Source organism: Propithecus coquereli, unplaced genomic scaffold (assembly GCF_000956105.1).
Source record: "Propithecus coquereli isolate 6110/MARCELLA unplaced genomic scaffold, Pcoq_1.0 Scaffold66, whole genome shotgun sequence".
Taxonomy (NCBI): Eukaryota; Metazoa; Chordata; class Mammalia; order Primates; family Indriidae; genus Propithecus; species Propithecus coquereli.
In genome coordinates this window covers 1,948,503-1,976,047 of record NW_012152618.1, presented here as the reverse complement: position 1 = coordinate 1,976,047, position 27,545 = coordinate 1,948,503, and the positions used below count along the sequence as shown (strand labels likewise).

At 38.6% G+C, this 27,545-nt stretch overlaps 1 protein-coding gene across 1 annotated transcript in view; it reads left to right on the top strand.

Moving 5' to 3' along the window:
• Positions 1-27,545, top strand: part of RYR2 (ryanodine receptor 2 (cardiac)) — a 509,242-nt gene that overhangs the window by 276,917 nt on the left and 204,780 nt on the right. The window contains 9 exon segments of the mRNA XM_012660153.1: positions 693-901; positions 1,365-1,717; positions 2,323-2,437; positions 3,445-3,605; positions 5,439-5,598; positions 12,209-12,295; positions 15,840-16,066; positions 19,589-20,393; positions 22,181-22,381. Of these exon segments, the coding sequence (XP_012515607.1) occupies positions 693-901; positions 1,365-1,717; positions 2,323-2,437; positions 3,445-3,605; positions 5,439-5,598; positions 12,209-12,295; positions 15,840-16,066; positions 19,589-20,393; positions 22,181-22,381 (2,318 nt within the window).

Genomic DNA, 27,545 nt, shown 5'->3' with positions numbered 1-27,545 from the left:
TTATGTTTAATATTTGAATATATTATATATTTATGCATATATATATATACACACACACACACTATATATATATATTTTCTCACATGCTTAGATCTTATTTATCTCAGGAAAAAAAGAGGCAAAATTCTCATCAGAGATCAAAAGCAGCTGTCAGTGGATGGAAAACATTCAAATTTTTGCCTCCAATCCTTTTTCCCTTGAGTTATAGGTGAAAAATCTACAGCTCAGACTGTGTCTGGCGTTTAGCTAGATGCAAGAGCAAGGCAGAGGGAACAACATCCCTCGGCACTGAGTTCTTTCCTACCTGCCCCCTATGAGAGAGTGGTTTACATGCCTGAGCAAGGGGGCTGTCGGGGCGGGATCTCCTTCTACCATTGTACACCCTAGAATCCCTGGAGAACCAGAGGCTGCTTAGCAGTCACTTCCTCTTCCAGAGTAAGCCCTGGGTTAGAGGAAGGACTTACCAAGGGTCCACAACTAGTAAATTAGGATGCCAAGATCAAATCCTGGTCTTCTCACCCTTACGTTTAATACTTAATGTTGGTATTCTCTGTATAACACCACTGTTTTCACCCTAGGTTAATGGCTCTCACAAGGCTAAGAGTCCTGGAGCAGCGTGTTTGGTAATTCCATACTAGCAAGATCACATACTAATGGTACTGAAGCTTTCGATTTTTTCTCCCCCTACCCAGGATTCATACCTGTATGTAGCCTTGGAGTAGCTCAAGTGGGCAGGATGAACTTTGGAAAGGATGTCAGCACCTTGAAGTATTTCACCATCTGTGGCTTACAAGAGGGCTACGAACCATTTGCCGTTAATACAAACAGGGATATTACCATGTGGCTGAGCAAGAGGCTTCCTCAGTTTCTCCAAGTTCCATCAAACCATGAACATATTGAGGTTTGTTTTTCTTTTAAAAATCAGGCCATTTCCAAAAATCAGGAGAAGAATATCTATTTATACGTGAGAGTTTCCTCTTGGACAATTTTGTAACTTACTTAAAATGGTGACCCTGATGTGTTACATAGTAGTGGAATCTAAGCAAAGGATTAGCCTCTCATATTAGGTACTTGAGGGGTAACTTACTAGACCGATTAAGAATAATTTCCTTTTTTATATAGGCAATGTTAGGCAAAATCTGAATACGTACAATTGTAACATGAATCTCCCAAACCATCTTTAGAGTTAGAAGCAGAACTCTATGAATATATCTATACCACAGTACTCTGTTAAATCATCTTTTACAAAATGATGCCACATCGTGGACCATATTTGGGATTCCGAAAACATGATGTTCATGAGTCATCTTTAGAGTCAGGAAATCAACAATTAGAATGTGAATTGTTGCTTCTGCCTTTCCTAGGTGACCAGAATAGATGGCACCATAGACAGTTCCCCATGTTTAAAGGTCACTCAGAAGTCGTTTGGTTCTCAGAACAGCAGCACCGATATCATGTTCTACCGTCTGAGCATGCCGATTGAGTGCGCGGAGGTCTTCTCAAAGACTGTGGCTGGAGGGCTCCCTGGTGCTGGCCTCTTTGGGCCCAAGAATGATTTGGAGGATTATGATGCAGATTCTGATTTTGAGGTTCTAATGAAGACAGCTCATGGCCATCTGGTACCCGATCGTGTTGACAAAGACAAAGAAGTTACAAAAGCAGAGTTTAATAACCACAAAGATTATGCTCAGGAAAAGCCCTCTCGTCTGAAACAAAGGTTATTAATACATACAATATAATTTTACACGTGTAGTTGTTATGTGGAGTGGGGGTTACATTGGAGGGTAAGGGATTTCCTAGTATTAATTTGTTCTTCTCTTCGTTGTTTTTGTGCAAAGGACTCTACAGGGGAAAAGCAACCTGTTGGTCATCTATTTTTTTTTTTTTAGCACAGATATAATCTATCCTAAGAATTATTTTTTAAGATGTCTGTGTTTACATTCTTGCTTGAAATTTAAACAGTATATTATCTAAATAGTATTTTTATGGTGAAGAAGGCAAGTTGTTTAGCATCCTTTTTTGCAGTAAATCAGTTTTTCAACCTCAGCACTGTTGGCACTTTGGGTCAGGTAATTCTTTGTTGTGGGAACTGCTCTGGTCATTGAAGAATCTTAAGCAGCATCCCTGGCCTCCACCCACTAGACGCCAGTAGGATTTCATCCTCCTAGTTGTGACAATCAAAAATGTCTCCAGATAGTCCCAGATGTCCCCCAGGTAGTAAAATTACCTTGGCTAAGGACCACTCAGTTGAATATATACTCATATTTGAAATAGGCAGAACATTTTAATATTGCTTATTTTTAGTCCTCTAAAATATTTCAGATTTTTGCTTAGGAGAACAAAGCCAGATTATAGCACAAGCCATTCTGCAAGACTCACTGAAGATGTCCTTGCCGACGATCGGGATGACTATGATTATTTGATGCAGACGTCCACGGTATGAGGTTACAGCTGTTGTCATTTATTTCTATTTGTCACTTATGCTTTACATCTCAAATAGTGTACTTTGATTCATCGTATTTAGCAACATTATTTTTTATGTAATTATTTGCTTGTATTTTTATATATATTTTGGGGACTGAATATTTGGAAAACATATGTATTATAATGTATAGTATGCAATAAGAAAGCTGTTTTAGGAAAAATATCCTTAATGGCATTCATAATCTTGATTTTGCTATCCTGTTTCTTGACAAAATTTTAAATCGCACTTGAATTTTCCAAGTGCATGTGATTTCCTTTGTCTTAGTGGATTGTCTAAAAGATCATTTATCGTACTTTGTGAGAGGTCAAGTTTTGCTCTCTGCCATTTTAAATGTTCAAAACTACTTCTCCTGAAATGCCAAATGGAAAAGATATATAGTTGTGCCCGTTGTACGGTGTTTCTGTGTTTGTGTTTGATGTTCATGTTAGATATGAACTATTTCAGAGTGACTTTAAGATGTCAAAATATTATATATCAGAGATAGAAAAGGCCAAACGTATGCAAAGAGGTGGGTGACAGGTATAAAACTATGGCATAGTTTAGTGCACTTGCAGAAGCTTGAAGAATTTGAAGCTTACCTGCTGAATGGATTAATGATTTTTATCACATACGTATACTATATATCTGTATTCATATAAATGCATGTATGTGTACATATATAGACAACATGAACACAAACATGCATACATGCTCAGGCGTATAAAGAGCCTCAAATCATTTAGTGTGTTTGCTCAGATATTTTTTTCCTTTCCCATTATTTCTGTTTTAATTCAGAATCTCTGGTATAAGGCATTTCTTAGGTTGCAGTGTCAGTTTTTTGTGTCTATAACATTTTAATTCAGCCAAGTAGTTTTAAACCAAGAAATATATTCTTGAGGTTATTCAAAGACTCAGACAACAGTTAACGTTGCAAATCAAAGTTTTATTTTGCCAACAGTTTGTTTTTGCTATCTTCACAGTACTATTACTCAGTGAGAATCTTTCCTGGACAAGAACCTGCTAATGTCTGGGTGGGCTGGATTACATCAGATTTCCATCAGTATGATACAGGCTTTGACTTGGACAGAGTCCGTACAGTAACAGTTACTCTAGGAGATGAAAAAGGAAAAGTGCATGAAAGGTAGGTTTTCCTCAATTTTTTATAAGAGTGCCATCTGAAAAAAAATATTGGTAAACCCAGATATTCTTTTGTCTTGGATTTTGTGAACAAGATATTTCTATTTATAGGAACAATATAATCAAGCCATTAATGTCAATGTCCTTTTTTTTTAACTCATACAAATCAGTAAGGGATCTAAATATATTAAAAGTAAAAAACATCATCATACAGTAAGAACAGTGCATCCTTTTTGGGTAGTAATCATATGTTCCTTAAGGTAACATGACCAACAACTTGGGTTACCAATACTTAGCACTTGTTTTAGGGATTCAAGAGGGGTAAATGTGAGGCATTTAACATATGATCTGATATGTATCTTGGGAACTGGCTAAATGATGGGAGAAAAATGTGAAGATGGTGTGGGCTGGTAGTTTAGACCAGGTGGACACATTTGAACTCAGACTGAGGAGCAGTGGGTTCTTTCCTCAGCTTTGCCATTGACTCGCTGTGTGGCTTTGGGTAAGTCAGTTACACTTTCTGTGCCATCCTTTTTCATTTGTAAAACAAACTCAAACCAAACCTTCAAAAAAGTGAAGAAGGCTATCTTCCTTGCAGAATAAGACAAGAGAAGATCTGACCATTTGCTTCTACTTTTGTGCCCATGCATCCTCTCTGATCTGCTGTGACAGGTCTCAGAAAGAGTCCTTTATAATGTTGCTTTTCTCCTCTACCTGCACCGTCATTTTTGGTGGCTGGGAAACTCCCTTTCCTACCCTCAGGGTGTAACATGCGCAGTATAATGGATTTAGCACTTGAGATGCGGACCTAGCAAAAATCTTGAATGAAGAGCTCTTTACATCAGTATGGGACCCCAAACCACATGTCTCTAGGAATAGTCTTGGGGGTACACATTTAATTTTCTGAGATGGCAACAATATAAGAAAAGAACTTAATATAGGGATGGGATAATGGAAAGATGATTTTGTTACAGGAAACAGAGGATAGGGAAGGCTTATTGAATTTTATGTACATAATGTGAAGAAATGCAGCCTACATTTGATTATTCAGAAACCAACTTTATCCCAGCCTTTTTGTTCTTTTCCTTCTGCTTGCTTGGCTTTGTGTTTTTTTGGTTTTTTTTTTGCTAGTCTTGTTAGTTTGTTCGCTGTGTAGTGGCAGAGAAAAGACATGGAGATGAAGCTTAAATTTCTTAACTTTGTTACCATCTCTAGTGAAGGTTTTGGGAAAGATGAAAACCAGGTGGGGTTTGTTGTTAATCACTGATTTTGTGTATATTCTAGTTAAGTCTGTTTCTCATAACCGATCACCAGGAATTGTCCATAAAGGGGCAAAATTTCAGCCAAATTTTAAATATTTTGGGTCACTGATGGCTCATGTAGAATTTGCCTAAGGACTTTGATAGTGTTTGGAAACAAATGCTTCTCATTTCAGAACAAGTGGTTTAAAAAAAAAAAAAATAGAAAAGAAAACCTTGAGATGAAAATTACAAATTTGGATGATTTTTAAATAGTTAAACTTTTTTGAACCTCAGAAAAAGGTCCAGTTTGGTTTGAGTTTTTGGAGAGAAGGTGCAGGTCAGTGCTTACTTGGTTCAAACTTGTTGACCTGTCTCCATTAGGTGTGAAATTTAGAGACATATGAGACCTGATTCAGAATGTCCACTGCAGTCAATGGAGTTTTGCTCAGAATCACAGAATCGGGCCCATTGTGCACCTCTCCCATTACAGCATGAGCTTGTTGCTTGCGCAGCATAATTTAGTTAGTTTGCAAGATATACATGCTTTCTCTTTATCTGTGATCGTACAAAGATAAAAATGTTTTTTTGAAATTCAGCATCAAACGCAGCAACTGCTATATGGTATGTGCGGGTGAGAGCATGAGCCCTGGGCAAGGACGCAATAATAACGGACTGGAGATCGGCTGTGTGGTGGACGCTGCCAGCGGGCTGCTCACATTCATTGCCAATGGCAAGGAACTGAGCACATACTATCAGGTACGTGGTCGGTGATGATGTCATGCTTCTAGGGAGGAAAACCTTTTTTCCCCGTTAAAGGAAAACACATTTTGTAAGACCAAAAGTAAATTAGACACAGGTACATGTGGCCCTGGTCTGAGAAACAGCCCAACGGACCCATCCCTGGCAAGCCTGCCCCCGAGCTATCCCAGCTTTTGCGTGCTCCTGGCCTGAGAACCAGCCTGGAGTCCCTGCCTCTAGCAGAGCCACAAACTCCTGCACTCTAGGTCACTGAGGTGCTTGCAGACATTGCTGATGTGGATTACAGCTGAAGAATCTACACAGATACTGCACTACTGCATTCACTCAGAACCAAAGCCAACATATCCTACCCAACCAATACCCCAGGACTCACCTATAGGAAAAAGTATTTCCCTATGAAAGCTACTCTATAAAATTGAAAGCGGTAACTGTTCCACCAGGTGAGCAGATGTCAACATAGGGACACAAAAAACATGAAAAAGCAAGGAAATATGATTCCCCCAAAAGAACACAATTATTCTCTAGTAACAGACACCAAAGAAAAGGAAATTTACAAAATGCCTAAAAAAACATTCAAAGTAATGATCTTAAGGGAACTCACTGATATACAAGAGAATACAGATAAATGATTCAACAAAATAAGAAAAAAAATTGATAATCTGAATGAGAAATGTAACAAAGAGATATCATAAAAAGAACCAAACAGAAATCTTGAAACTGAAGAATTCAATAACCTAAATAAAAAATATAACTTAAAGCTTCAACCACAGACTAGAACAAACAGAAGAAAGAATTTCTGAACTTGAAGACAGTTCTTTATAAATAACCCACTCAGAGGGGAAAAAAAGGAATATAAAAGAATGAAGAAAGCCTACAGGACTTATGGGACACCATGATGCAATGGACAGAGGCACAGAAAACATATTTAATGAAATAATAACTAAAAATTTTCCAAGTCTTGGGAGAGATATGGACATCCAGATCCAGGAAACTCAGAGGATCCCAATAGATTCTACCCAAAAAGGTCCTCTCTCACACACATTATAATCAAACTGTCAAAAATCAAAAACAAAGAATTTTAAAAACTCAGAGAATGAGTCACATATAATGGAATCCCCATTACAATCAACAGATTTCTCAGCAGAAACCTTGAAGGCCAAGAGAGAATGGGATGATACATTCAAAGTGCTGAAAGGAAAACAAACAAAAAACTATCAACCAAGAATACTATATCTAGCAAAGCTATCCTTCAAAAACGGAGAAATAAAGTGCTTCTCAGACAAGGAAAATTTGAGTGAATTCATCACCACTAGACCTGCCTTAGAAGAAATGCTTAAGGCCATGCTACAACTCGAAGCAAAAGGGTAAAAAAAAAAAAAAAAGAAGCAGCAAAAGGATAATGATTACTATCATGAAAACATGTGAAAGTGCAAAACTCACCAGTGGAAGTAATTTCATAGTCAAACTCAGAATACTGCAGTACAGAAATCTTTCAAACCTCCAATATGAAGGTTAAAAGTCAAAAGGGTCAAAAATAACTGCAGCTGCAATTAGTTGTCAAGGAATATGCAATATATAAAGCAATACAAATATAAATTGGGGGAGGGGTAAAAGTCTATAGTATTTTTATGCAACCGAAGTTAAGTTGTTATCAGCTTAAAATAGTCTGTTATAACTACAATATTGTTTATGGTAGTTCCATGATGACCACAAAGAAAGAAGTTGCAGAAGACAGACAAAGGAAAGAGAGAAAGGAATCAAAGCTTAGCACCATAGAAAGCCACCAAACCACAAAGATAAACAAGAGAAGAAGAAGGAAACAAAGGATCTGCAGAACAACCAGAAAACAATGAAGAAAATGGGGAGTTTAATTCCTTACCTATAAATAATAACCTTGAATGGAAATGGATTATATCCCCAAATTACAAGACATATAGTGGGTACATGGATTAAAAAAACAAAACCAAACTATATGCAGCCTTTAAGAGACTCACTTCACTGGTAAAGACACACATAGACTGAAAGTGAAGGGATAGAAAAAGATATTTCATGCAAACAGAAGCTAAAAGTGAGCAGAAGTAGCTCTACTTATATCAGATAAAATAGACGTTAAGTCAAAAGCTGTAAAAAGAAACAAAGAAGGTTATTTTGTAATAAAAAAGGATCAATTCAGCAATATACATGGATATGTAAGGATATAACAGTTTATATATACACTCAATACTAGAGCACCCAAATATATAAAGGAAACATTACTATTGTATCTAAGGGGAAAGATAGACTGCAATATAGTAATAGTAGGGAACTTCAATACCTGACTTTCAGCAACGGATGGATAATCCAGATAAAAATTTAACAACGAAACAGCAGATGTAAACTGCACTCCTCACCAAAGGGACCTAACAGAACATTTACAGAGCATTCCATCTAACAGCTGCAGAATACACATTCTTCTCAATTGCACATGGAACATTCTCCAAGATACATGATATGTTAGGCAAGGAAACAAATCTTAACAAGTTTAAGATGGTGGAGATCATATCAAGTTATCTTTTGTGCCCACACCAGTATAAGACTAGAACTCAATAATGGGAGGAGCTGAGGAAAGTTTACAAATACATTGAAATTAAACAACATGCTTTTGACTAAGCAATGAGTCAATGAAGAAATGAAAAGACAAATTTAAACATTTCTTGAGACAAATGAAAATGGGAACACAACATACCAAAACCTATGGTGTACAGCAAAAGTAGTTGTAAGAGGCAAGTTTATAATAATAAATGCCTATATTTAAAAAGTAGAAACATCTCAAATACACAACCTAATATTGTACCTCAAAGAACTAGAAATACAAGAATATGCTAAGCACAAAATTAATAGAAAGATACAAAAGATCAATGAAATAAAGAGTTGGGTTTTTTTTTTGTTTGTTTGTTTTGGTACAGAGTCTCACTCAGTTGCCCAGGCTAGAGTGCCGTGGTATCAGCCTAGCTCAGAGCAACCTCAAACTCCTGGAGCTCAAGCAATCCTCCTGCCTCAGCCACCCGAGTAGCTGGGACTACAGGCATGTGCCACCATGCCCAGCTAATTTTTTCTATATATTTTTAGTTGTCCAGCTAATTTCTTTCTATTTTTTTAGTAGAGACGGGGTCTTGCTCTTGCTCAGGCTGGTCTCAAACTCCTGAGCTCAAATGATCTACCTGCCTTGGCCTCCCAGAGTGCTAGGATTACAGGCGTGAGCTACCGCGCCCAGCTGAGAGTTGGTTTTTTGAAAAGATAAAATCAACAAACCTTTATCTAGACTAAGCAAAAAAGAGATGACTCAAGTAAACACAATCAGAGATGAAAAAAGAGACATTACAATAGATACCACAGAAATACAGAGGATCATGGACAATTATATGCCAACAAGTTGGATAACCTAGGAAAAAAATGAATAAATTTCTGGACATATACAACCTACCCAGATTTGCTTATGAAGAAACGGAAAATCTGAACAGACCAATAGTAAGTAAGAAAATTGAATCAGTAATAAAGTCTCCATCAAAGAAAAGATCAGCACCCAGTGACTTCACTGCTGAATTCTACTAAATATTTAAAGAAGAGCTAATACCAATTCTTCTCAAACTATTCCAGAAAATTAAAGAGGGAGTATTTCCAAACGCATTCTATGAGGCTAACATTACCTTACTGCCAAAACCAAACAAGGATACAACACAAAAAGAAAACTAGAAACCAGTGTCTCTGCTGAACATAGATGTAAAAGTCCTCTATAAAATATTAGCAAACCAAATTCAACAGCACATTAAAAAGATCATTCATTATGATCAACTGGGATTCATCCCAGGGATGTAAGGATGGTTTAACATCTCCATACCAATATATGTGATATATCATTAACAGAAAGAAGGACAAAAACCACATGATCATTTCAATGATGCAGAAAATCATTCGACAAAATTCAACATCCCTTGATGATAAAAGCTGTCAACAAACTAGGTATAAAAGGTACATATCTCAATACAATAAAACCACAAATGACAAACCAACAGCTAACATCATACTAAATGAGGAAAAGCTGAAAGCTTTTCAAATGAAAACACGACAAAGATGTCCACCTTATCCATTTCTATTCAGCACAGAAGTCCTGGCCAGAGCAATCAGGCAAGAGAAAGAAAGAAAAGGCATTCAGATGGTTAAAGAAGAAGTCAAATTGTCTCTGTTTGGAGATGACATGATCTTATATATAGAAAGCCTTGAAAAGTCCACTAAAAACCTGATAGAACTAATAAATGAATCGACTAAATTTGAAGGGTACAAAATCAACATACAGAAACCAGAAGCATTTCTATACACTAGTAGTGAACTCTCTGAAAAAGAAATCAAGAAAACAATCTCATTTGCAATAGATACAAAAAAATAAGATATCTAGGAATAAATTTAATCCAGGGGACAAAAGATCTATACATTAAAAACTATAAAACACTGAAGAAAGAAATTAAAGAGGACACAAGTAGAAAGATGTTCCCTGTTCATGGACTGGAAGAATTAATACTGTTAAAATGTCCATACATTTTGAGTGTTCTTATCAGTGGTCTACATATTCAATGTAATTCCTATCAAAATACCAATGAAATTATTCATGGAAATAGAAAAAAATAATCCTAAAATTTGCATGGAACCACAAAAGACCCTGAATAGCCAAAGAGCAATCCTGAGCAAAAAGGAAACAAAACAAAATAAAACAACAACAATAACAAGAACAAAACCAAGCTGGAGGCATCACATTACCTCAAAATATACTACAAAGTTATAGTAACCAAATCAGCATGGTTTTCTGGCATAAAAACAGACACATAGACCAGTGGAACAGAGTAGAGAGCCCAGAAACAACCCACACATCTATAGCCAAATGATTTTCAACCAAGGTGCCAAGAACACTCATTCAGGAAAGGACAATCTCTTCAGTAAATAGTGCTGGGAAAATTAGTTATCCACATACAGAAGAATGATACTGGACCTTTATCTTTCCCCATGTACAAAAATCAACTCAAAATGGATGAAAGACTTAAATGCAAGGCCTGTAACTATGAAACTACCAGAAGAAAACATATGGGAAATGTTTCATGACATTGGACTGGGCATAGATTTTGGATAAGACCTCAAAAGCACAGGCAGAAATAGAGCAGAAATAGTCAAGTGGAATTACATCAAACTAAAAAGCTTCTACACAGCAAAGGAAACAATCAACAGAGTGAAGAGACAACCTACAGAGGAAGAAAATGTTTTCAAACTATACATCTGGCAAGGGATTAATATACAGACTATATAAGGAACGCAACTCAATGGCAAACAAAAAAAAAAATCCCCAAATAATCTGATTTAAAAATGGGTAAAAGACCTTAATAAGCATTTCTCAAAAGAAGACACACAAATGTACAACAGGCATGTGAAAAAAATGCTCAACATCACTAATCATCAGCAAAGTACAAATCAAAATCATAATGAGATGTCATCTCATTTCAGTTAGAATGGCTACTAACAAAAAGAAAAAAGGTAAGTGTTGATGAGGATGTGGAAAAAAGGGAAGCCTTAAACACTATGGGCTGCCATTAATGGATATTAGTATAGAGGTTCCTCAAAAAATGAAAAAGAGAATTATCATATGACCTAGCAATCCCACTGCTGAGTATTCATCCAAAGGAAATGAAATCAGGATTTCAAAGAGATATCTGAACTCCATGTTTATTGCAGCACTATTCACAATAACCAAGATAGAATCAACTTAATTGTCTAATAATGGATGAAAGGATAAAGAAAATGTGATATACATAATGGAATACTATTCAGCCATAAAGAAGAATGAATTCCTGTCATTTGTGACAACATGGATGAACCTGAAGGACATTATATTAAGTGAAATAAGCCAGACACAGAAAGACAAATACCATATTTTCTCAGTCGTGTGGAATCTAAAAAAGTTGATCTCCTACAAGTAGTGATTGGAACCGTGGTTACCAGAGACTAGGCTGGGTGGGGGGAATGGTAGGGTTGGGAGAGGATGGTCAGTGTACACAAAGTTACATTTAGAAAAGAAGGATAAGTTCCGGTGTCCCATTGTACAGTTGGGTGAATATAGTCAACCATAAGGTACTGTATATCTCAAAATTCCTAGAAAAAAGGATATTTTTTTATGTCCCCACCATAAAGGAGTGTAAATATTTGAAGTGCTAGATATGCTAATTACCCAGATTTGATTTTTACACAATGTATTCGTGTATCAAAACATACGACATTTTACCCTATAAATATGTACAATTATTATGTGTCAACTAAAAAATAGTAAATTAGAAATTAAAAGAAAATGGAAACAGAAATGAGTTAGTTATATATGTTGACTTCTATTGAATAAAGACAGTATCATAAGCCCTAAAATATTCACATAATAATGAAATAATGATTAATTATTGAAGGAGGATGGCCATATGCTAGAAAGGAAAATTGGCGGTCTCCTTATATAAAGTGCTCCTTAGTTGTTATAAAGAAAATATTTCTTATTTTGTCTTCTTTCTTTACTAACATTATTAAATTCACTTGTTTATTTAAGGTGGAACCAAGTACAAAATTATTTCCCGCAGTTTTTGCACAAGCTACAAGTCCCAATGTTTTCCAGTTTGAGCTGGGAAGAATAAAGGTAACAAAAAAATCATTCCTGGTATTATATTTGTGTTATTTTCTGTCAGGGCATAGCATTTGCTTATTCTGAAATGGATTCAATATTTTCTTAGTGCTGATGTGAATTAATTCTTTAAAGAAAAGGTAGCCATGTTTGAAAATCTCTTTCAGGTCACTAGGGTAACATAGTTAATTAGAAAGAGTTTCTCTTTGGTCATCTTACATATGTTATTCAATAAAACCAGGCCTATACAGAAAAAAATGCCAAATTACGCCCAATGCAGTAATCTTTGAACTCATAGGTGAGCCAGTGAATGGACTTAAATACCTGAACCCACCATCTAGAATAGTGGCGTGTATAGAGTACTCTGGGAACATTAACGAAAGAGCCTAAGTTGAATGGGTTGGATCAGGTAAAGCTAAAAGAAGAGAAGACATTTAGGTTGATTGTCAACTGTTAAATAGGAACTCTTCAGGGTATATTTTTAGGAGAGGATATTCTAGGCAGAAGATGAGAAAAAGAAAAAAATATGTAAGCATGAAAGCGCTGCAGGTTAAGTAATTCACCTTACTTAACAAAGGATACTTTCCAGACGGTGGCTGGAGATTAATATGGATAAAAGGTAGACCAAGTCCAAGTTGAAAAAGTCTTGTGTGCCATGCTAAGAAGTTGGCACCTATTACGTAGACAGGGGAAATTCAATGGAAATTTGACAATGGGATTGAGTATAATAAAACTTTTTTTGGAAAAATATGTTGGTAGTAACGTGGAGGTGGACAAGAATGAGAGTAGGCAGTAGCAGTGAGGTGTTGACAAGTTAGTGCTGTCTACACGGGAGATGATGATGAGAGCCATTAAAAGCAGCATGGAAAGTGGTAAATATGAAAATGTTTTACAGAAGAAATTAATAGAATTTGACAGTGAATTGGATGAATAGGACTTTTGATGAATTGGATTCAGGTACTCAAGGAGAATCAATGATTAGCTTAAATTTTTTGGTTTGGACAACTTGGGAGTGCTAATGCAAAAAGTAGAAGAGTTTGATGAAATTTTGGAAAAGAGATTGAATTGAATTTTGCAATTATAAAGTTGAGTTTCCAGACACACATCAGGGTGCACATAGTAGATAGTTTTACCAGGCCGGCTCAGTGACCTTGGACATGTTCCTTAAATTATATGAGTTCAGTCTCTGCCTTTGTAAAATGGCATTCACAGTATCTGTTTTATGGAGTTAATATAATTAAAAATCTTGAACAATGCCTTATATGTAGTATCTGCTCAATAAATTTATATATTATAATACATATGCATAATGCATGAATAGATACACACATATGTACATACACAGTTGTGCTCAAAAAAGAGAGCCATGTTGGAGATTAAGATTTTAGTCATCAAGAAATGAACTGTAATTCATCTCTGAGAGTGAATGAAATATCTGAGGGTGGGTGTAGAGAGTGAGAAGAGAAGATGACCGAGGAGAGAACCTGGGTGTATCAACTAAGAAGGAGGAACAAACGGGAGAAACTGAGGACAAAACTGCAGGAATGTAGAACTAGGAGACATCTTAACAGAAGCCACGTGAGGAGGGAGTTTCCCAAACAGGAGTGGCTGACACCAGATAGCAGATGCCCAGAGACGCCCACACAACTTGGACGAAAGGAATCCCTGGCCTTTGCTAGTTAGGAGGTCTTTGGCGACCTCGGCCGGAAGAATTTCAGCAAAATGCTGGGAGAAGCCAAGTTACAGTGAATTCAAGATTGGGAGTGAGAGAAAGGAGGCAGCAAGTTCAGATGACCCTTTTTTCTTTTTATAAAATTTGACAAAAAGTCATAGTTTCTCAGAAACTGGTCCTCAGCTGTCTACTGACATTTCCATTAGATACGGCACATGGAACGTGTCCAGGCTGGGCTGCAGATTGGCACCACCCCTGCCCCTCAGCTGCTCGATCTGCCGTGCTCCCCACGTCAGGTGACAGCAAATCCGGTCGCTCAGGCCAAACACCTTGCAGTCACCCTTGACTTCTCTCCTTCACAGTCCGCATCCCAGGTCCATGCCGGCACGTCCTCCACCTTCTGAGTCACCACACTGATCTCTTCCATCGTCCTTTCTCATCTGGGTGACTCCAGTAGCCTCCTAGAGGGTTCTCCTTAATTCATCCTTGCCCGTTTGTTTATCATACAGCAATCTCAGTGACTGTCAAAGTCAGTTCAGATCATTCCACTGCTGAAAACCCTGGAAACCCTGTTTCCCTGAGAGTAAAAATCAAATGTCTTACCATGGTCCTTGAGCCCCTAAAAAGGTCTGGCATCCCGTGACCTCTCTGATTTCCGCTCCTCCCTCCGCTGTGCCCTCCTTTCCCGCACCACAGCCGCGGTGGCCTCCAGCTCCTCCCCGCACGTGCCAGGCAGACTTCTGCAGCATCTGTGCACCCACCATCTTCTCTGCCTAGGAATTTCTTCCCCTGAATATTCCCATGGTTCTTCTCCGTTTGGTCTTTCTCTCAGTGTTACCGTCTCAGCGACACCCAACCTGACCACCCCATGCGTAATCGCTGCCCTGCAGTCTGGTTCCCCGACTCTGCTTTTCTGCCCTCCCCCGCCACCCCTGCTTCATGACGTCTCCTCTAACATACCATTTAATTTACTTACTGATTTTGTTTATGTCTTCAGCGAGGAAAACGGAAGCTGTACGAGGGCAGGGTTTTGTTTGTTTTGTTCGTTGGCATATTCTCAGTGCCTAAGACAGTGCCTGGCTTTTTTTTTCCATTAGTAGAAGCGAATAGGAAGCAGTTTGAGGATGAGGCAGTCTGGAGAATGTGGTCAGGAGGGCTGTAGAGGAGGAGAGGTTAAGGTAATACAGAAATATGAGAGAATGGTTTCCACGTGGTCCCGGAAGAGGCAGGAAGGCAGGGGTGGTGTTGAGATTATAAAGGAACGAATAAGCTTTGGGCAAAGTAGAAACCTCTCTTTCCCTGAGACCAGACGGAAAGAATTAAGGATGGCGGAAGATAATATTGGAGGAGAAATGAACTATGTTAGTTAATGCCTGAGTAGTCCTATTTTCTTGGTTAGCAGTCAGGATTATCTCTTGGGCTAAGTCTGGTATACCACTGGTTAGAGAGAGGGGTTCAAGGATAAGGTGGGTGACAGGGACAGAAAATGAAAGAGCTGAGATGATGTGACCTCTCATTCAGGAAGTCTGGCACTGAAAGTCCCTAAGGCCTTGCCAGGTTTCCCAGCCGGGTAGAGAAATAGGAAGGATACGTGGGCGTGCTTGGTTGCGCTTGCATTCTCGGTGTGCCAGGAAGCATATGGAAAGAGACATCCTAAAACCTGTTGGCTTGCCCTGACGTTTTAGTTATTTTCTCTCATATAATATTTTTTCTGGTTTATCCTTTCAGGAGCTTTTCAACCCAATTTCTGTTATTTCTTGTATTGACTTTGCTTGACTCCGAGTGTGTCCTACTTCCACTGTCTCTTTCCTGTGCGGAATTCTAGTTACCTTATGAACCCCAAGGGAGGTTCTAAATTCGTTCCTTTTTGCCTCCCCCAATCCCTAGAATGTGATGCCCCTCTCGGCGGGATTATTCAAGAGCGAGCACAAAAACCCGGTGCCGCAGTGCCCTCCGCGGCTGCACGTGCAGTTCCTGTCGCACGTCCTGTGGAGCAGGATGCCCAACCAGTTCCTGAAGGTAGACGTCTCTCGGATCAGTGAACGCCAGGGCTGGCTGGTGCAGTGTTTGGATCCTCTGCAGTTCATGTCTCTTCACATCCCCGAGGAAAACAGGTCAGCCCTGTGCTTCCTTGACTGTCTGATTGGGACGCTTGGAATTAGATGACTGCCCGGGTCTTCTGGGGTGGTGCTAGAGAAATAAAACGAGATTTTAAAAGATCTCATTTATAGAAAACACTTGTCAGATGCAGCCATACATACATACATAAAAAGATCTCATTTCTTATGGCATTATTCTGCATACTCCAAGTTTCAATCCATTTCTCAAAGTAACCACTTCGTTACTGGAAAAAAAAAACGATACTGCGGTTGAAGACACCCTATGATGGTGTGTGGTTTCTTCATATTCACTCTTGTTTTACTTATGATGACAACAACGAATAAAAATTCAGACAAATACAACTGCAATCAAGCTTACAAGAATGTTTTATCAAAATGTTGCATCTGATGGTATTTTTTGAAAAAGAAATATTTAATAACCCAAAAAAATAGCATTTGGGAAGAACTTTCTTTGTGAGGGAAAGTGTTCTCTCTCTACTAAGCAGATAATTTTAACAATCTAATTTAATATTTTGGCATGCCATAATCAGAAACCCAATATAAATCCATGCCGTGGTAATTTATAATTTATATTAATTGCCTGTGATAAATTTATATGTAAGTGAATAGAAAATTTAAACCCTCTCTAAAGGTCATAAAGGATTCGCGGCAGTTTTCCAAAATATATGGAACACAGATGCATAAAAAGGTGTCATTGGAATCAGGTTGTAGAAAAGAGAAAAATAAGGAAATAAAGCCAGGGCTAAGTCTTATGCATAGTGTTTTATACCTCACCTTGCAGTGTGGTTAGTAGGCTCAGGGCCCACAATGGTTTCATGCTCCTAAGCAACCAAAGAAAAATCTGGTAAGTTTCAAAATCCAGATTCCAAAAGGGAAGTAACAACAAGCGATTGCAAACAATCTGATGCCCCGGTAACATGGAAAATCATTAATATTTTAAATTTTGGGACGGTAGTAGATGCATGTCAGTACATACTTCGTTTCTTCTTAACGCATATCCCAGTTTATAATTTAGTTGACTCTGTTTTGGAGGGGAGGTGGTTTCTCTCCTCAACTGAATAGTAAGCTCCCTGAGGTTAGGAATCACGTCTGTATAATTCACCATCGTATCATCAATGCACAGTGCTTAGTACATAATAGACACTCAGTGATATTTCATGAATAATTGAATGATATTGAGATATGATAGAAATTTCTCCAGTGGAGACTGTTAAAGAGCATGATGAGTTGTACTGGTCAGCTTTTGCTGCAGTGACAAACCATCTCCAAATCTCAGTGGCTTGCAGCAAACATTTATTTCACTCATGTTACGTGAGGTCACTGGTTCCCTACATCTCTGCTTCAGGCTGGGCATGGACTGCGGGTGTGGCCCACATGCCTTCTCACCAAGACCCAAGCTGATGGGGCAACCCCAGCCTGGGACGTAAAGTTTTCACAGCCAAGGGTAGATGTGAAAAATGACACACAGAAACTTCCAGGCCTCTAAGCGTTTATTTTTGGCTGTGGCAAATGTTATGTCTACTTACAGTTTATTATGTCCACTTACGTTGTATTGGCCAAAATACATGCTCAAGCATGTTATATGCTCAAGCCCCAAATAAGGTAAGATTACTCCATCTGCAGAGAAGAAAGAGAATATTTGAGGACAATAATATAATCTAGCCTATGCTAGACAGGTATTAATAGTAGGTAATATATTTGACATTGTCCTTACGTAATGAGTTATTTCTTTCGCTATCCCTGAGTTTAAACCATAGTTCATTAAAATACGAATAATTTTACAAGGGGTTGTGGTGTGGGAAGACAAACTAATTTAGTGCAGGTACATGCTTTGGTTTGCCTTGATCTACGTGAAAAAGTTATGAGAGTTAGAGAACTCTATAGATAGAATCTCCTTCAGACTTCTTTCATTTATTCATTCCTTGCTCAAACAGGTATTAGTGCCCAGTATGTTCCTGGCACTGCATATAAAATGGTGAATGAAACAGACATGACCTTTGCTTTCAAGGACTTCATGCTGTAATAGGGAAGAGAGATACTTTAGAGAAAAGAAAAGTGGTGTCATGATGCAAATACTGGGGGGTGGTAAATGAATGGATTGGGCAAGGCAGCAAAATTGTAGACTGTAGTGTTCTTATGTGTTATTTCTAGCAACTAACATTGAGAAAAATTAGAGAGCACACTAACTTATGTTTTTCAATAAGAATTTAGAGTACAGATTTTCTGTGTTGCTACTACAATTTGACCATCAGCCAGGCTGAGGGGTAGGATTATAGTCTTCTTGGACCATGAAGAGCCCAGCTAAGACATGGGAATCATTGCATTCTACACTTTATGGGTGGGCGGGGGTGGTTTGCACAATTATTCCTTTCTGAGAACTGGGCGTTAGCAACTGGGCCCAGCAGTTTTGTGGTTTCCTAGAAGCTTAGGTGTCACATGGGGGTGGGTAATCATTTGGTTTTAGTTGGTAATGCATGAAGCTTCTGATTCTAAGAGTTGGCAGGTGGATCCAGAACTGCTCTGACTTTAGGCACAGTCTGGCCATATGTTTTAGGTTTCATGCCTTGAAAGGGCATGATGTATGACAGGAGCAAAATGACCTGCATTAAGAGCCCAGGGTAAACTCTGACTCCTATAGAAACCTGAGGTGCCCTTTTGTTTTGCTAAGTATAAAAATGTCATGAATAGCGTTTGTTTTGCGTGCTGCACATACCTGCGTGGAAACCCGGGCAGCTGTGGCAGGAGATGTTTGGGTGTGGGAAGGATACATAAGGGTAAATTATGTCAGATAAATTAGAGCTCTGTTCCCCCACTTCCGACGGATTGGGTTAACAGCCTAAGCCTAGGGTAAAGACAAGGCAGCTTAGCCTAAGGCAAAGCTTTCTGGTTTTTTGAATCAGATTAGCCAGTTGGAAAAAGGAGATTCAAAATTTTCCAGAGAATGTTCAAATTCTGGAAGGAGGGCAGTACTAGGGTCAGGTTGAAATCCAGATACCTAAAAGAGATGCTCAGAGCCTTGGTATGATGAATGATGAAGGAAGTTCTAGATGAATATTAAATTCTATGTAGAAGAAAACTTACAAAACATCTAGAAGTGATAAAAAAAAAACAAAACCAAAATGTATACAACCATTAAATGTGCCATAGAAAATTAAAAGAAGATTCAGGTTGGGCATCCCCAATTTGAAAATCTGAAATCCACAATGCTCCAAAATCTGAAACTTTTTAAGCAGGGACATGCAGCTCAAAGGAAATGCTCATTGGAGTATTTCAGCTTTTTGGATTTGGGATGCTCAACAGATAGGTATAATGCAAACATTCCAATGTCTGAAAAAATCCAAAAATCCAAAGTACTTCTGGTCCCAATCATTTCAGAGGAGGGATATCCAACCTGTAGCATCTGCTCCCACACCTTTTTGAAATTTACTTGTCTACACAGATTTTTCTTCTGATTCAGATTTTTTGTTTGATTGTCCATTTCTAATCTTGCCACCCTTCTCCTTCTCCCTTCTACAGATCTGTTGACATCTTAGAGTTGACAGAGCAGGAGGAACTGCTGAAATTTCACTATCACACTCTCCGGCTCTACTCAGCCGTCTGTGCTCTTGGGAACCACCGGGTGGCCCACGCCCTGTGCAGCCACGTGGACGAACCTCAGCTCCTCTACGCCATCGAGAACAAGTACATGCCGGGCTTGCTGCGCGCCGGCTACTATGACCTGCTGATTGACATCCACCTCAGCTCCTATGCCACCGCCAGGCTTATGATGAACAATGAGTTCATCGTCCCCATGACAGAGGAGACAAAGAGCATCACTCTTTTCCGTGATGAGAACAAAAAGCACGGCCTCCCGGGGATTGGCCTCAGCACGTCCCTCAGGCCACGGATGCAGTTTTCCTCTCCCAGTTTTGTGACCGTCAATAACGAATGTTACCAGTACAGTCCTGAGTTCCCACTGGACATCCTCAAGGCCAAAACGATACAGATGCTGACGGAAGCAGTTAAGGAGGGCAGTCTTCATGCACGGGACCCAGTTGGGGGGACCACTGAATTCCTCTTCGTACCCCTCATCAAGCTGTTCTATACCCTGCTGATCATGGGCATCTTTCACAACGAGGACCTGAAGCACATCTTGCAGCTGATTGAGCCCAGCGTGTTTAAAGAAGCAGCCACTCCGGAGGAGGAGGGCGATACCCTGGAGAAAGAGCTCAGTGCAGACGACTCAAAGCTGGAAGGGGCTGGTGACGAAGAAGCCAAAGGGGGTAAGAGGCCCAAGGAGGGCCTGCTCCAAATGAAACTGCCAGAGCCAGTTAAGTTGCAGGTAATCAGAAACACAGATTTGGGTCAATTTAAACACTAAGCACTAAAGTATTGAAATTTGCTTTTGTTTCTTTCCTTCTGTGTGTGTTTCCATGTAATGGTAGTTCACAGAACTAACTAACTTCCTATTCTTTTCCCTCCTCTTCATTAGCAATTTCCTTGCATCTCTCTTGTTTCTGCAGAAGCATTTCACCTTCATTATGTTGGAATGCTTGAAATACAAGGTGTTAAATACCCCCTCCTTCCCACACCTCCACTCTTGCAAACCCTTGAATGCTTGTTTACCAGTGGATGTGTCCATTCTTACTTAGCAAGATTTGACTCCCCTAGTATGTTTCTAATGAATAGAAGACATTGCCTGTCTTTGTGCTCATCAATATGAATGAAGTCCTTTCTTGATGCCTCTTCTGTTCATTAGAGTCAGTCTGATGTTTGCATCACTGATATGCTTTTTTGCGCTTCATTCCTTCAGTCAGCATTGACTGAAGTCTTTCTGGGCCATGCACTTGCTGCTGGGAGAAGTAAACACATGTGAGCCCTGCCTTCCAGAAGCTCACCGCCTCTGGGGAAATGTATATATTTATGTATGCATTTCTTTTAAACTATCTGATTGCTAATTTTATTAAATATCCTGAAGAAGAAGGATGGATTACTGGAAGAAAGAAAATTTACGTCAGGATTACTATTAGAAAGGTTAGGGCTGACTCCTTGGAGATGGTGACTTTTAAGCCGAGGTCAGATTGAGGAGTTGAGTTCAATAGGCGCAAAGAAGAGGGAGCAGGACAGGGTGTTCTAGGTGCTTTTCACCAGGACAAATAGCCCAGTGAACCTTCTCGGGCAGGACAAGGCCACTGTGGCTGTCGTAAGGAAGATAGAGGAGGGTAGATGAGGGGGAAGAGAGGGTGTTCCAGAGTCTGACTAGCCAAGAGGCTGTCCTGCTGGTCTCATCCCTAGGGGACTGTGCTCATACTAGGGCAGGCAAAGGAGAGGGAAAAAAGGGCATAGACACTGGGGCTACTTCAGAGCTGGCATTGACAGGAAAGGTTCTCACGTGGATGGTGACAGACAGGGTTTTAAAGTCCTCTTTGTATTTATGTCACAATTGGTATCGAGTGTATACAAAATTCAAAATTGTTTTTAAACTTGGCAAAGCATTCTCTTTTAGGCATGTTTCTACCAACGTACTGTCTCAGTTAAAAATCCTTTTGGCTTTCAGTAAGAGAATATCCAGCTAACTATTTAATGAATAAGTATTCACCACCGCTTTATTATTATATCTTAAGTGTTGAGTTCTAGAATTGGTACAGAGTAGCTCACTAATGTCCTCAGGAACCAGATCTTAATATCATTCTGCTCTGTGATCCTCAGCCTGTGGTTTTTTTTCCTAAGGTGCATCACCTCGTTCTTCCTCCAGTGATCATGTGGTAACCCAGTTACACTCATTTTGGAAGGAGAGCATTCTGCTCTGTTTTAATGATGGAAAATCTTTCCTACAAGACCTCCGGCAAACTTCTCCTTATGTATCTCATTGGCCATAGCACCTGTGGCTAAAAAGGAGGCCAGGAGAGTAATGTCCACCGAAGGGACATGTGTTTGCCATTGTGACCTAGACAAATCACATTTCATGCCCCGGGACTGAGCACGTTGATGCCTACACAAAATCAAGATTCTATTTATAAAGGAGAAGAGCAGGCAACGATGCGCCTTTATCACAGATTATGATTTGATATACATTAACTACTGAAGAATTCAGAAATTAAATGTGGTTTCTTTTTAATCATCTTCTAGATGTGCCTACTGCTCCAATACCTCTGTGACTGCCAGATCCGGCACCGGATAGAAGCCATTGTAGCCTTTTCAGATGACTTTGTAGCTAAGCTGCAAGAAAATCAGCGCTTCCGATATAATGAAGTTATGCAAGCCTTAAACATGTCAGCTGCACTCACAGCCAGGAAAACGAAGGAATTTAGGTCACCACCTCAAGAGCAGGTAAATAATGAAAGGAAAAATCTTCCTTTTAATTTAGGTTTTGAGTTCATTCAAGATCTTTCTATTACAAAATTATATCATAAGTTACATGTGTTTCCTGCCCACACTCTGTTTAAACTAGTGAAGTTGATTTAGTTAGTGCTTTTAGTTTCACCAAAAGAGTCTACTTGGTTAGTTTAAACAAAAGGGACTTCTGAAAAAATATCCGGTATATCGCAGACTCTTTCATAAGGCCAGTATACCAGAGGGTGACCTTCTGCAAATGGGGGCATATTCAACCACAGATGAGTCTTCATCGCCCCTACTGATAGGAAACCTTAATTCCTAGGACTCGATGCTAGAAGCTTTCTCTCTGAGCCCTCCACAGAAGAACAAAATATCTCTGTCACCTTGCTTGCTGGAAGATTGATCACCCTGTTTGTGGTTCTTCCTCTCACCACTTACGTCCAAACCCAGGTCTCCTTAGGGTGCAGCAGAACCAAGGACACATACCTGAATTGGAGAATGAGCTAGTCTGAATTTTCCAGAATCTACCTTGGGGTGGAACTCAAGGTATGAGAAATTACCAAGATACAGGAATGGTGGTTAAAGGATGTAACCCACAGATCTCTTCTTTGATGCCTTACCCTTATCATTTCCCTCTATCTCCAAGTCAGCTCAGAATGAAAGTGTTTAGGGACTAATTACAGAATTTATTCTTGCTCACCAGAATGTAATTTCTGTGAGGGAAGGGACATGAGATTTTTTTTTTTTTATTATTGCTGTAAACAGCATTTATTGAGCAGGAAACAAGTCCAAGCTCTTCCAGATTAACTCTGTCTGTTAAACTACTGTTGGGAGACTTCTGCTTCCGGAAAGATGGAGTATATGTGCTTTTCCCTATTCTTCCTTCTAAGTACAACTAAAACACTGGACATTACATAAAAGACAATGTAAGAAGACTCTGAAAGAGAGAAGAAGGGAGGTTGGCTACGGAACTCGGGACCCAAGGAACGACATGGTGGTGAGTTCCCTGGGTTTTCTTTTTGCCTCATCTATCCCAGATTTGAAGCTAAAGAAGCTGGCAACCAGGAAATGCCAATGGGCGTAGACAAGAAAAGCCACAACAAAAGCCTGCTCTCTCTAGCCAAAGGACCAGAAAAGGGGCAGCTTAGCAAGACAGAATTGTTTCATATAATAACTGTACTGCATCAGCCAGAAACCACATAAAAAACTGCCCCACCTTCACTCAGCACAGACTGAGTGGGGAACCTTGACTTCTGCCCTCATCAGGCTAGCAAGGTACCCCAGTAGAAGAGAGAGCTTTTATTGCCACTGAGTGGTAACAAGGTCTACCCCTTCCAAAGTGCCACTCGAGGCCATGCAAGGAGAAGTAGCAAGGCACTCTCACCCTTTCTAGCCAGGGTCATATCAGTACAGGTCTAGTGGGGAACCAGAGCTCCCACCCCTGCCCGGCAGTCACGGGGTCCCCTTCCTCCACTTTTCCAAGAAGCCTGAGTGGGGAAATGGACTTTCTCTCTTACCTGGTGGTAATGAAGCACCCAAGCCCTTCTCCTGCTGGATAGTGTCGGAAGAATCCAGCTAAGACATGGTTTAAATAAGAGCCGGAGTTCTAACGCTCAGAATGTGCAGATTTCAATTAAAAGATCACTTGTACCAAGAACCAGGAAAAACTTGAATGAAAAAAGTCAATCAATAAATGCTAACACTGAGATGATAGAGATATTAAAATTATCAGACAAAGCTTTGAAGGTAACCATCATAAAATTGCTTCAAAATGGAAAAAAAAATACCAGAAAGCTTCAACAAAGAAATAAGATATAAAGAAGAAGCAAATGGACATTTTCGATCTGAAAAACATAATAACTTAAAAAAAAACACCTCTCTTAATGGGCTTAATAGCAGAATGGAGGGGACAAAGGAAAGGATTGGGGACCTGAAGAGAGAACAATAGAAACTATAGACTACCCCATCTGAGAAAAAGAGAAAATTGAACACAGCCTCAGGAGCCAGTGTGACTGTAACAAAAGAGCTAACATTTGTAATGTTGGAATCTCAGAGGATAGGAGAAAGAGGGCAAACCGAAAAAATAATTGAACAAATAATGGATAAAAACTTTTCAAATTCAGCAACAGATATGAAGCTAGAGGTTCAAGAGGCTGAGTAAGTTCCACATAGGATACACTTAAGGAAATCTATGCCACGATGTGTCTTAGTCAAACTTCTGAAAGTCAAAGGCAAAGAAGACGTCTTGAAAGAAATGACACTGTACCTAGAGGGGGAAAAACAACTTGAATGATGCAGATTTCTCATCAGAAAGCGTGGAGCGCAGAAGGAAGTGGCACAACATTTTTCATGTGCTGAAAGAAAAGAACTGTCAACCCAGAGTTCTGTGTCATGAAAATATTCTTAAGGCACGAAGGGGAAATCGAGATATTCCCAAGTGATGGGAAGTTAATGAGAAGTTGACCGCAGCAGACCTACCCTGAAAGAATGCTAAAGGAAGATTGTTAAACAGAAAGAAAATGACAGAAGAAGAAAAACTAGAAAATCGGGAAGGAAGAAAGAACAACAGAAAGTGCTAAAATATGAGTAAATACAATGCATTTTTCTTCTCCTCTGGAGGTTTTTAAATTATGTTTGATGATTTAAGCAAAAATTACATAACTGTCTGATATGGTTCTAAGTGTATATATAGTACATATTTAAGATGATTATGTAATACTATAAACAAAGGAGAATAAAGGGACATAAAGGGAGATAAGGGGGTCTATATTTTGCTCGAACTGGTAAAATGTCAATACCAGTAGACTGTATAAATTATATACATATATGAAGTAATACTCAGAACAACCACTAGAAAAGCACTGAGGAATACCATGGATAAATCAAAATGAGATCCTAAAAGTTGCTCAAGTAACCCACAGGAAGTGAAGAATAATAAATCAGAACAAACAAAACCACAAACAAAATGACAGACTTAAGTCACAGTGTATCAATGATTCCATGAATGTCAGTAATCTAATATACCAATTAAATTGGCAGAGTGAATTTGAAAAACTCAATCCAACTGTATGCTATCTCCAAGAAACTCACTTCAAATATAATGATCTAGATAGGTTGAAAAAATACGTGTTATGAAAAAATTAATCAAAAGAAAGCAGGAATGACTATATCACATAAAGTAGACTTCAGAACAAAGAACATTACCAAAGAGACAGGAACATTACATAATGATAAAGAATAAATCCACCAAGAAGACAAATGTGTATGCATTAGACTAATCGATTAGTAACTAACTGAATGGCTAAACAGAAAGATGAGCTAAGATATAGGAAAACTCACCACTATCATCAACTAGTAGATCTATTAACATTTATAGAATACTCCAGACAACAGAATACGCACTTTTCTCAAGCGTCCATGAAACATTTGCAAAGATGGGCCCTGTCCTGGGCCATAGAGTAACCTCAACAAATTTTTAAATATGGAAATCATACAGAATCTTTTTTACCACACTGTAATGAAATTAGAAATCAGTAACAGAAAGATAACAGGGAAATCTCCAGACTCTTGGACACTAAACACACTGCTAAACAATTTATGGTTTGGGAAAGAAGTCTCAAGGGAAGTTAGATCATCCCCTTCAGTCCCATCCCTTTCTTCCCCACTCAAAAAAAAAGGGAAATTAAAAAGTCTATTAAACTGAAAGAAAATGAACATATCACACATGCAAATTTGTGTCACGCTAGCACAGTGCCGTTACACACTAAATGCTTACATTTAAAAAGAGGAAAGCACTCAAATCAATAATCTAAGTTGACATCTCAAGAATTTAGAAACAAAGAGTAAAATAAACCCAAAGCAAGCAGAAAAAAGGCACTAATGTAGATAAGGGCAGAAATCAATGAAACGGAAAACAGGATAATAGAAAAAAATGAATCCCAAAACTGGTCATTTTAAAAGATTAATAAAATTCACAAACCTTTAAAAAGACAAAGAGAAAGAAAGAAGACACAAATTACCACATTAGGAATGAATCACCATAGACCCTGCTGACATCAAAAAGATCACATGCGATGTTTGTTCTCACCACCAAAAAAATAAGTAGGTGAGGTGATGGATATGTTATTTACCCTGATTTAATTTTTCTGCAATGTATACATATATCTACATATCACATTGTACCCCATAAATATATACAGTTAATATTTGTCAAATATATTTTTTAAAAATCATATGGGAATGCATACATATTATATGTTTCCATTTATATTAATATAACATTCTCGAAAGGCCAAAAGCAGAGAGATGGAAAACAGATTAGTGATTTCTAGGAGTTAAGGATGAGGGGTAAACAGGAGGGATGTGGATATGGTCTTAAAAGGGTAATGGGAGGTTCTTTGAGGTAAAGGAATTACTCTGTATTTTGCCGTTACCAATATTGTATCCTGCTTGTGCCATTGTACTACAGTTTGCAAAATGTTACCTTTGGGGGAACTGGGTAAAAGGGTACATGAGGTCTCTTTGTATTATTTCTTAACAATAGCGTATGAATCTACAATTATCTCAGAATAAATATTTAGCAAAAAAAAAGAAAAAGAAAGAAAATCACATAAAAGTATCCACAAAGAAAACCTAAAATTGTTTCCTAAAGGAAAATTATAAGACATCATCTTTCTTTTCTTCATTCATCAATTTAATATTATTCTGTCTAAAACTAAAACAAATGCCAGAAAGTTTTTCCACACTTTAATTGAACCATTAATGTTAGCAACAGCATATTTATCCATTATACAGCTTGAGCATCCCTAATATACAAATCTGAAATCTGAAATACTCCAAAATGTGAAACGTTTTGAGTGCCAACATGACACCACAAGTGGAAAATTCCATACATGATACAAATTCTGCACTTAATACAAACAGTTTCATGTACAAAATTGTTAAAAATATTGTCTAAAATTACTTCAGGTTGTATGTATCAGGTGTAAATGAAACATAAATGAATTTTGTGTTTATACTTGGGTTGTTTTCCCAAAATATCTCATTATGTGTATGCAAATACAGTCAGCCCTCCGTATCCATGTTTTCCTCATTCAAGAATTCAACCAACTGGCCGGACGCGGTGGCTCACGCCTGTAATCCTAGGTCTCTGGGAGGC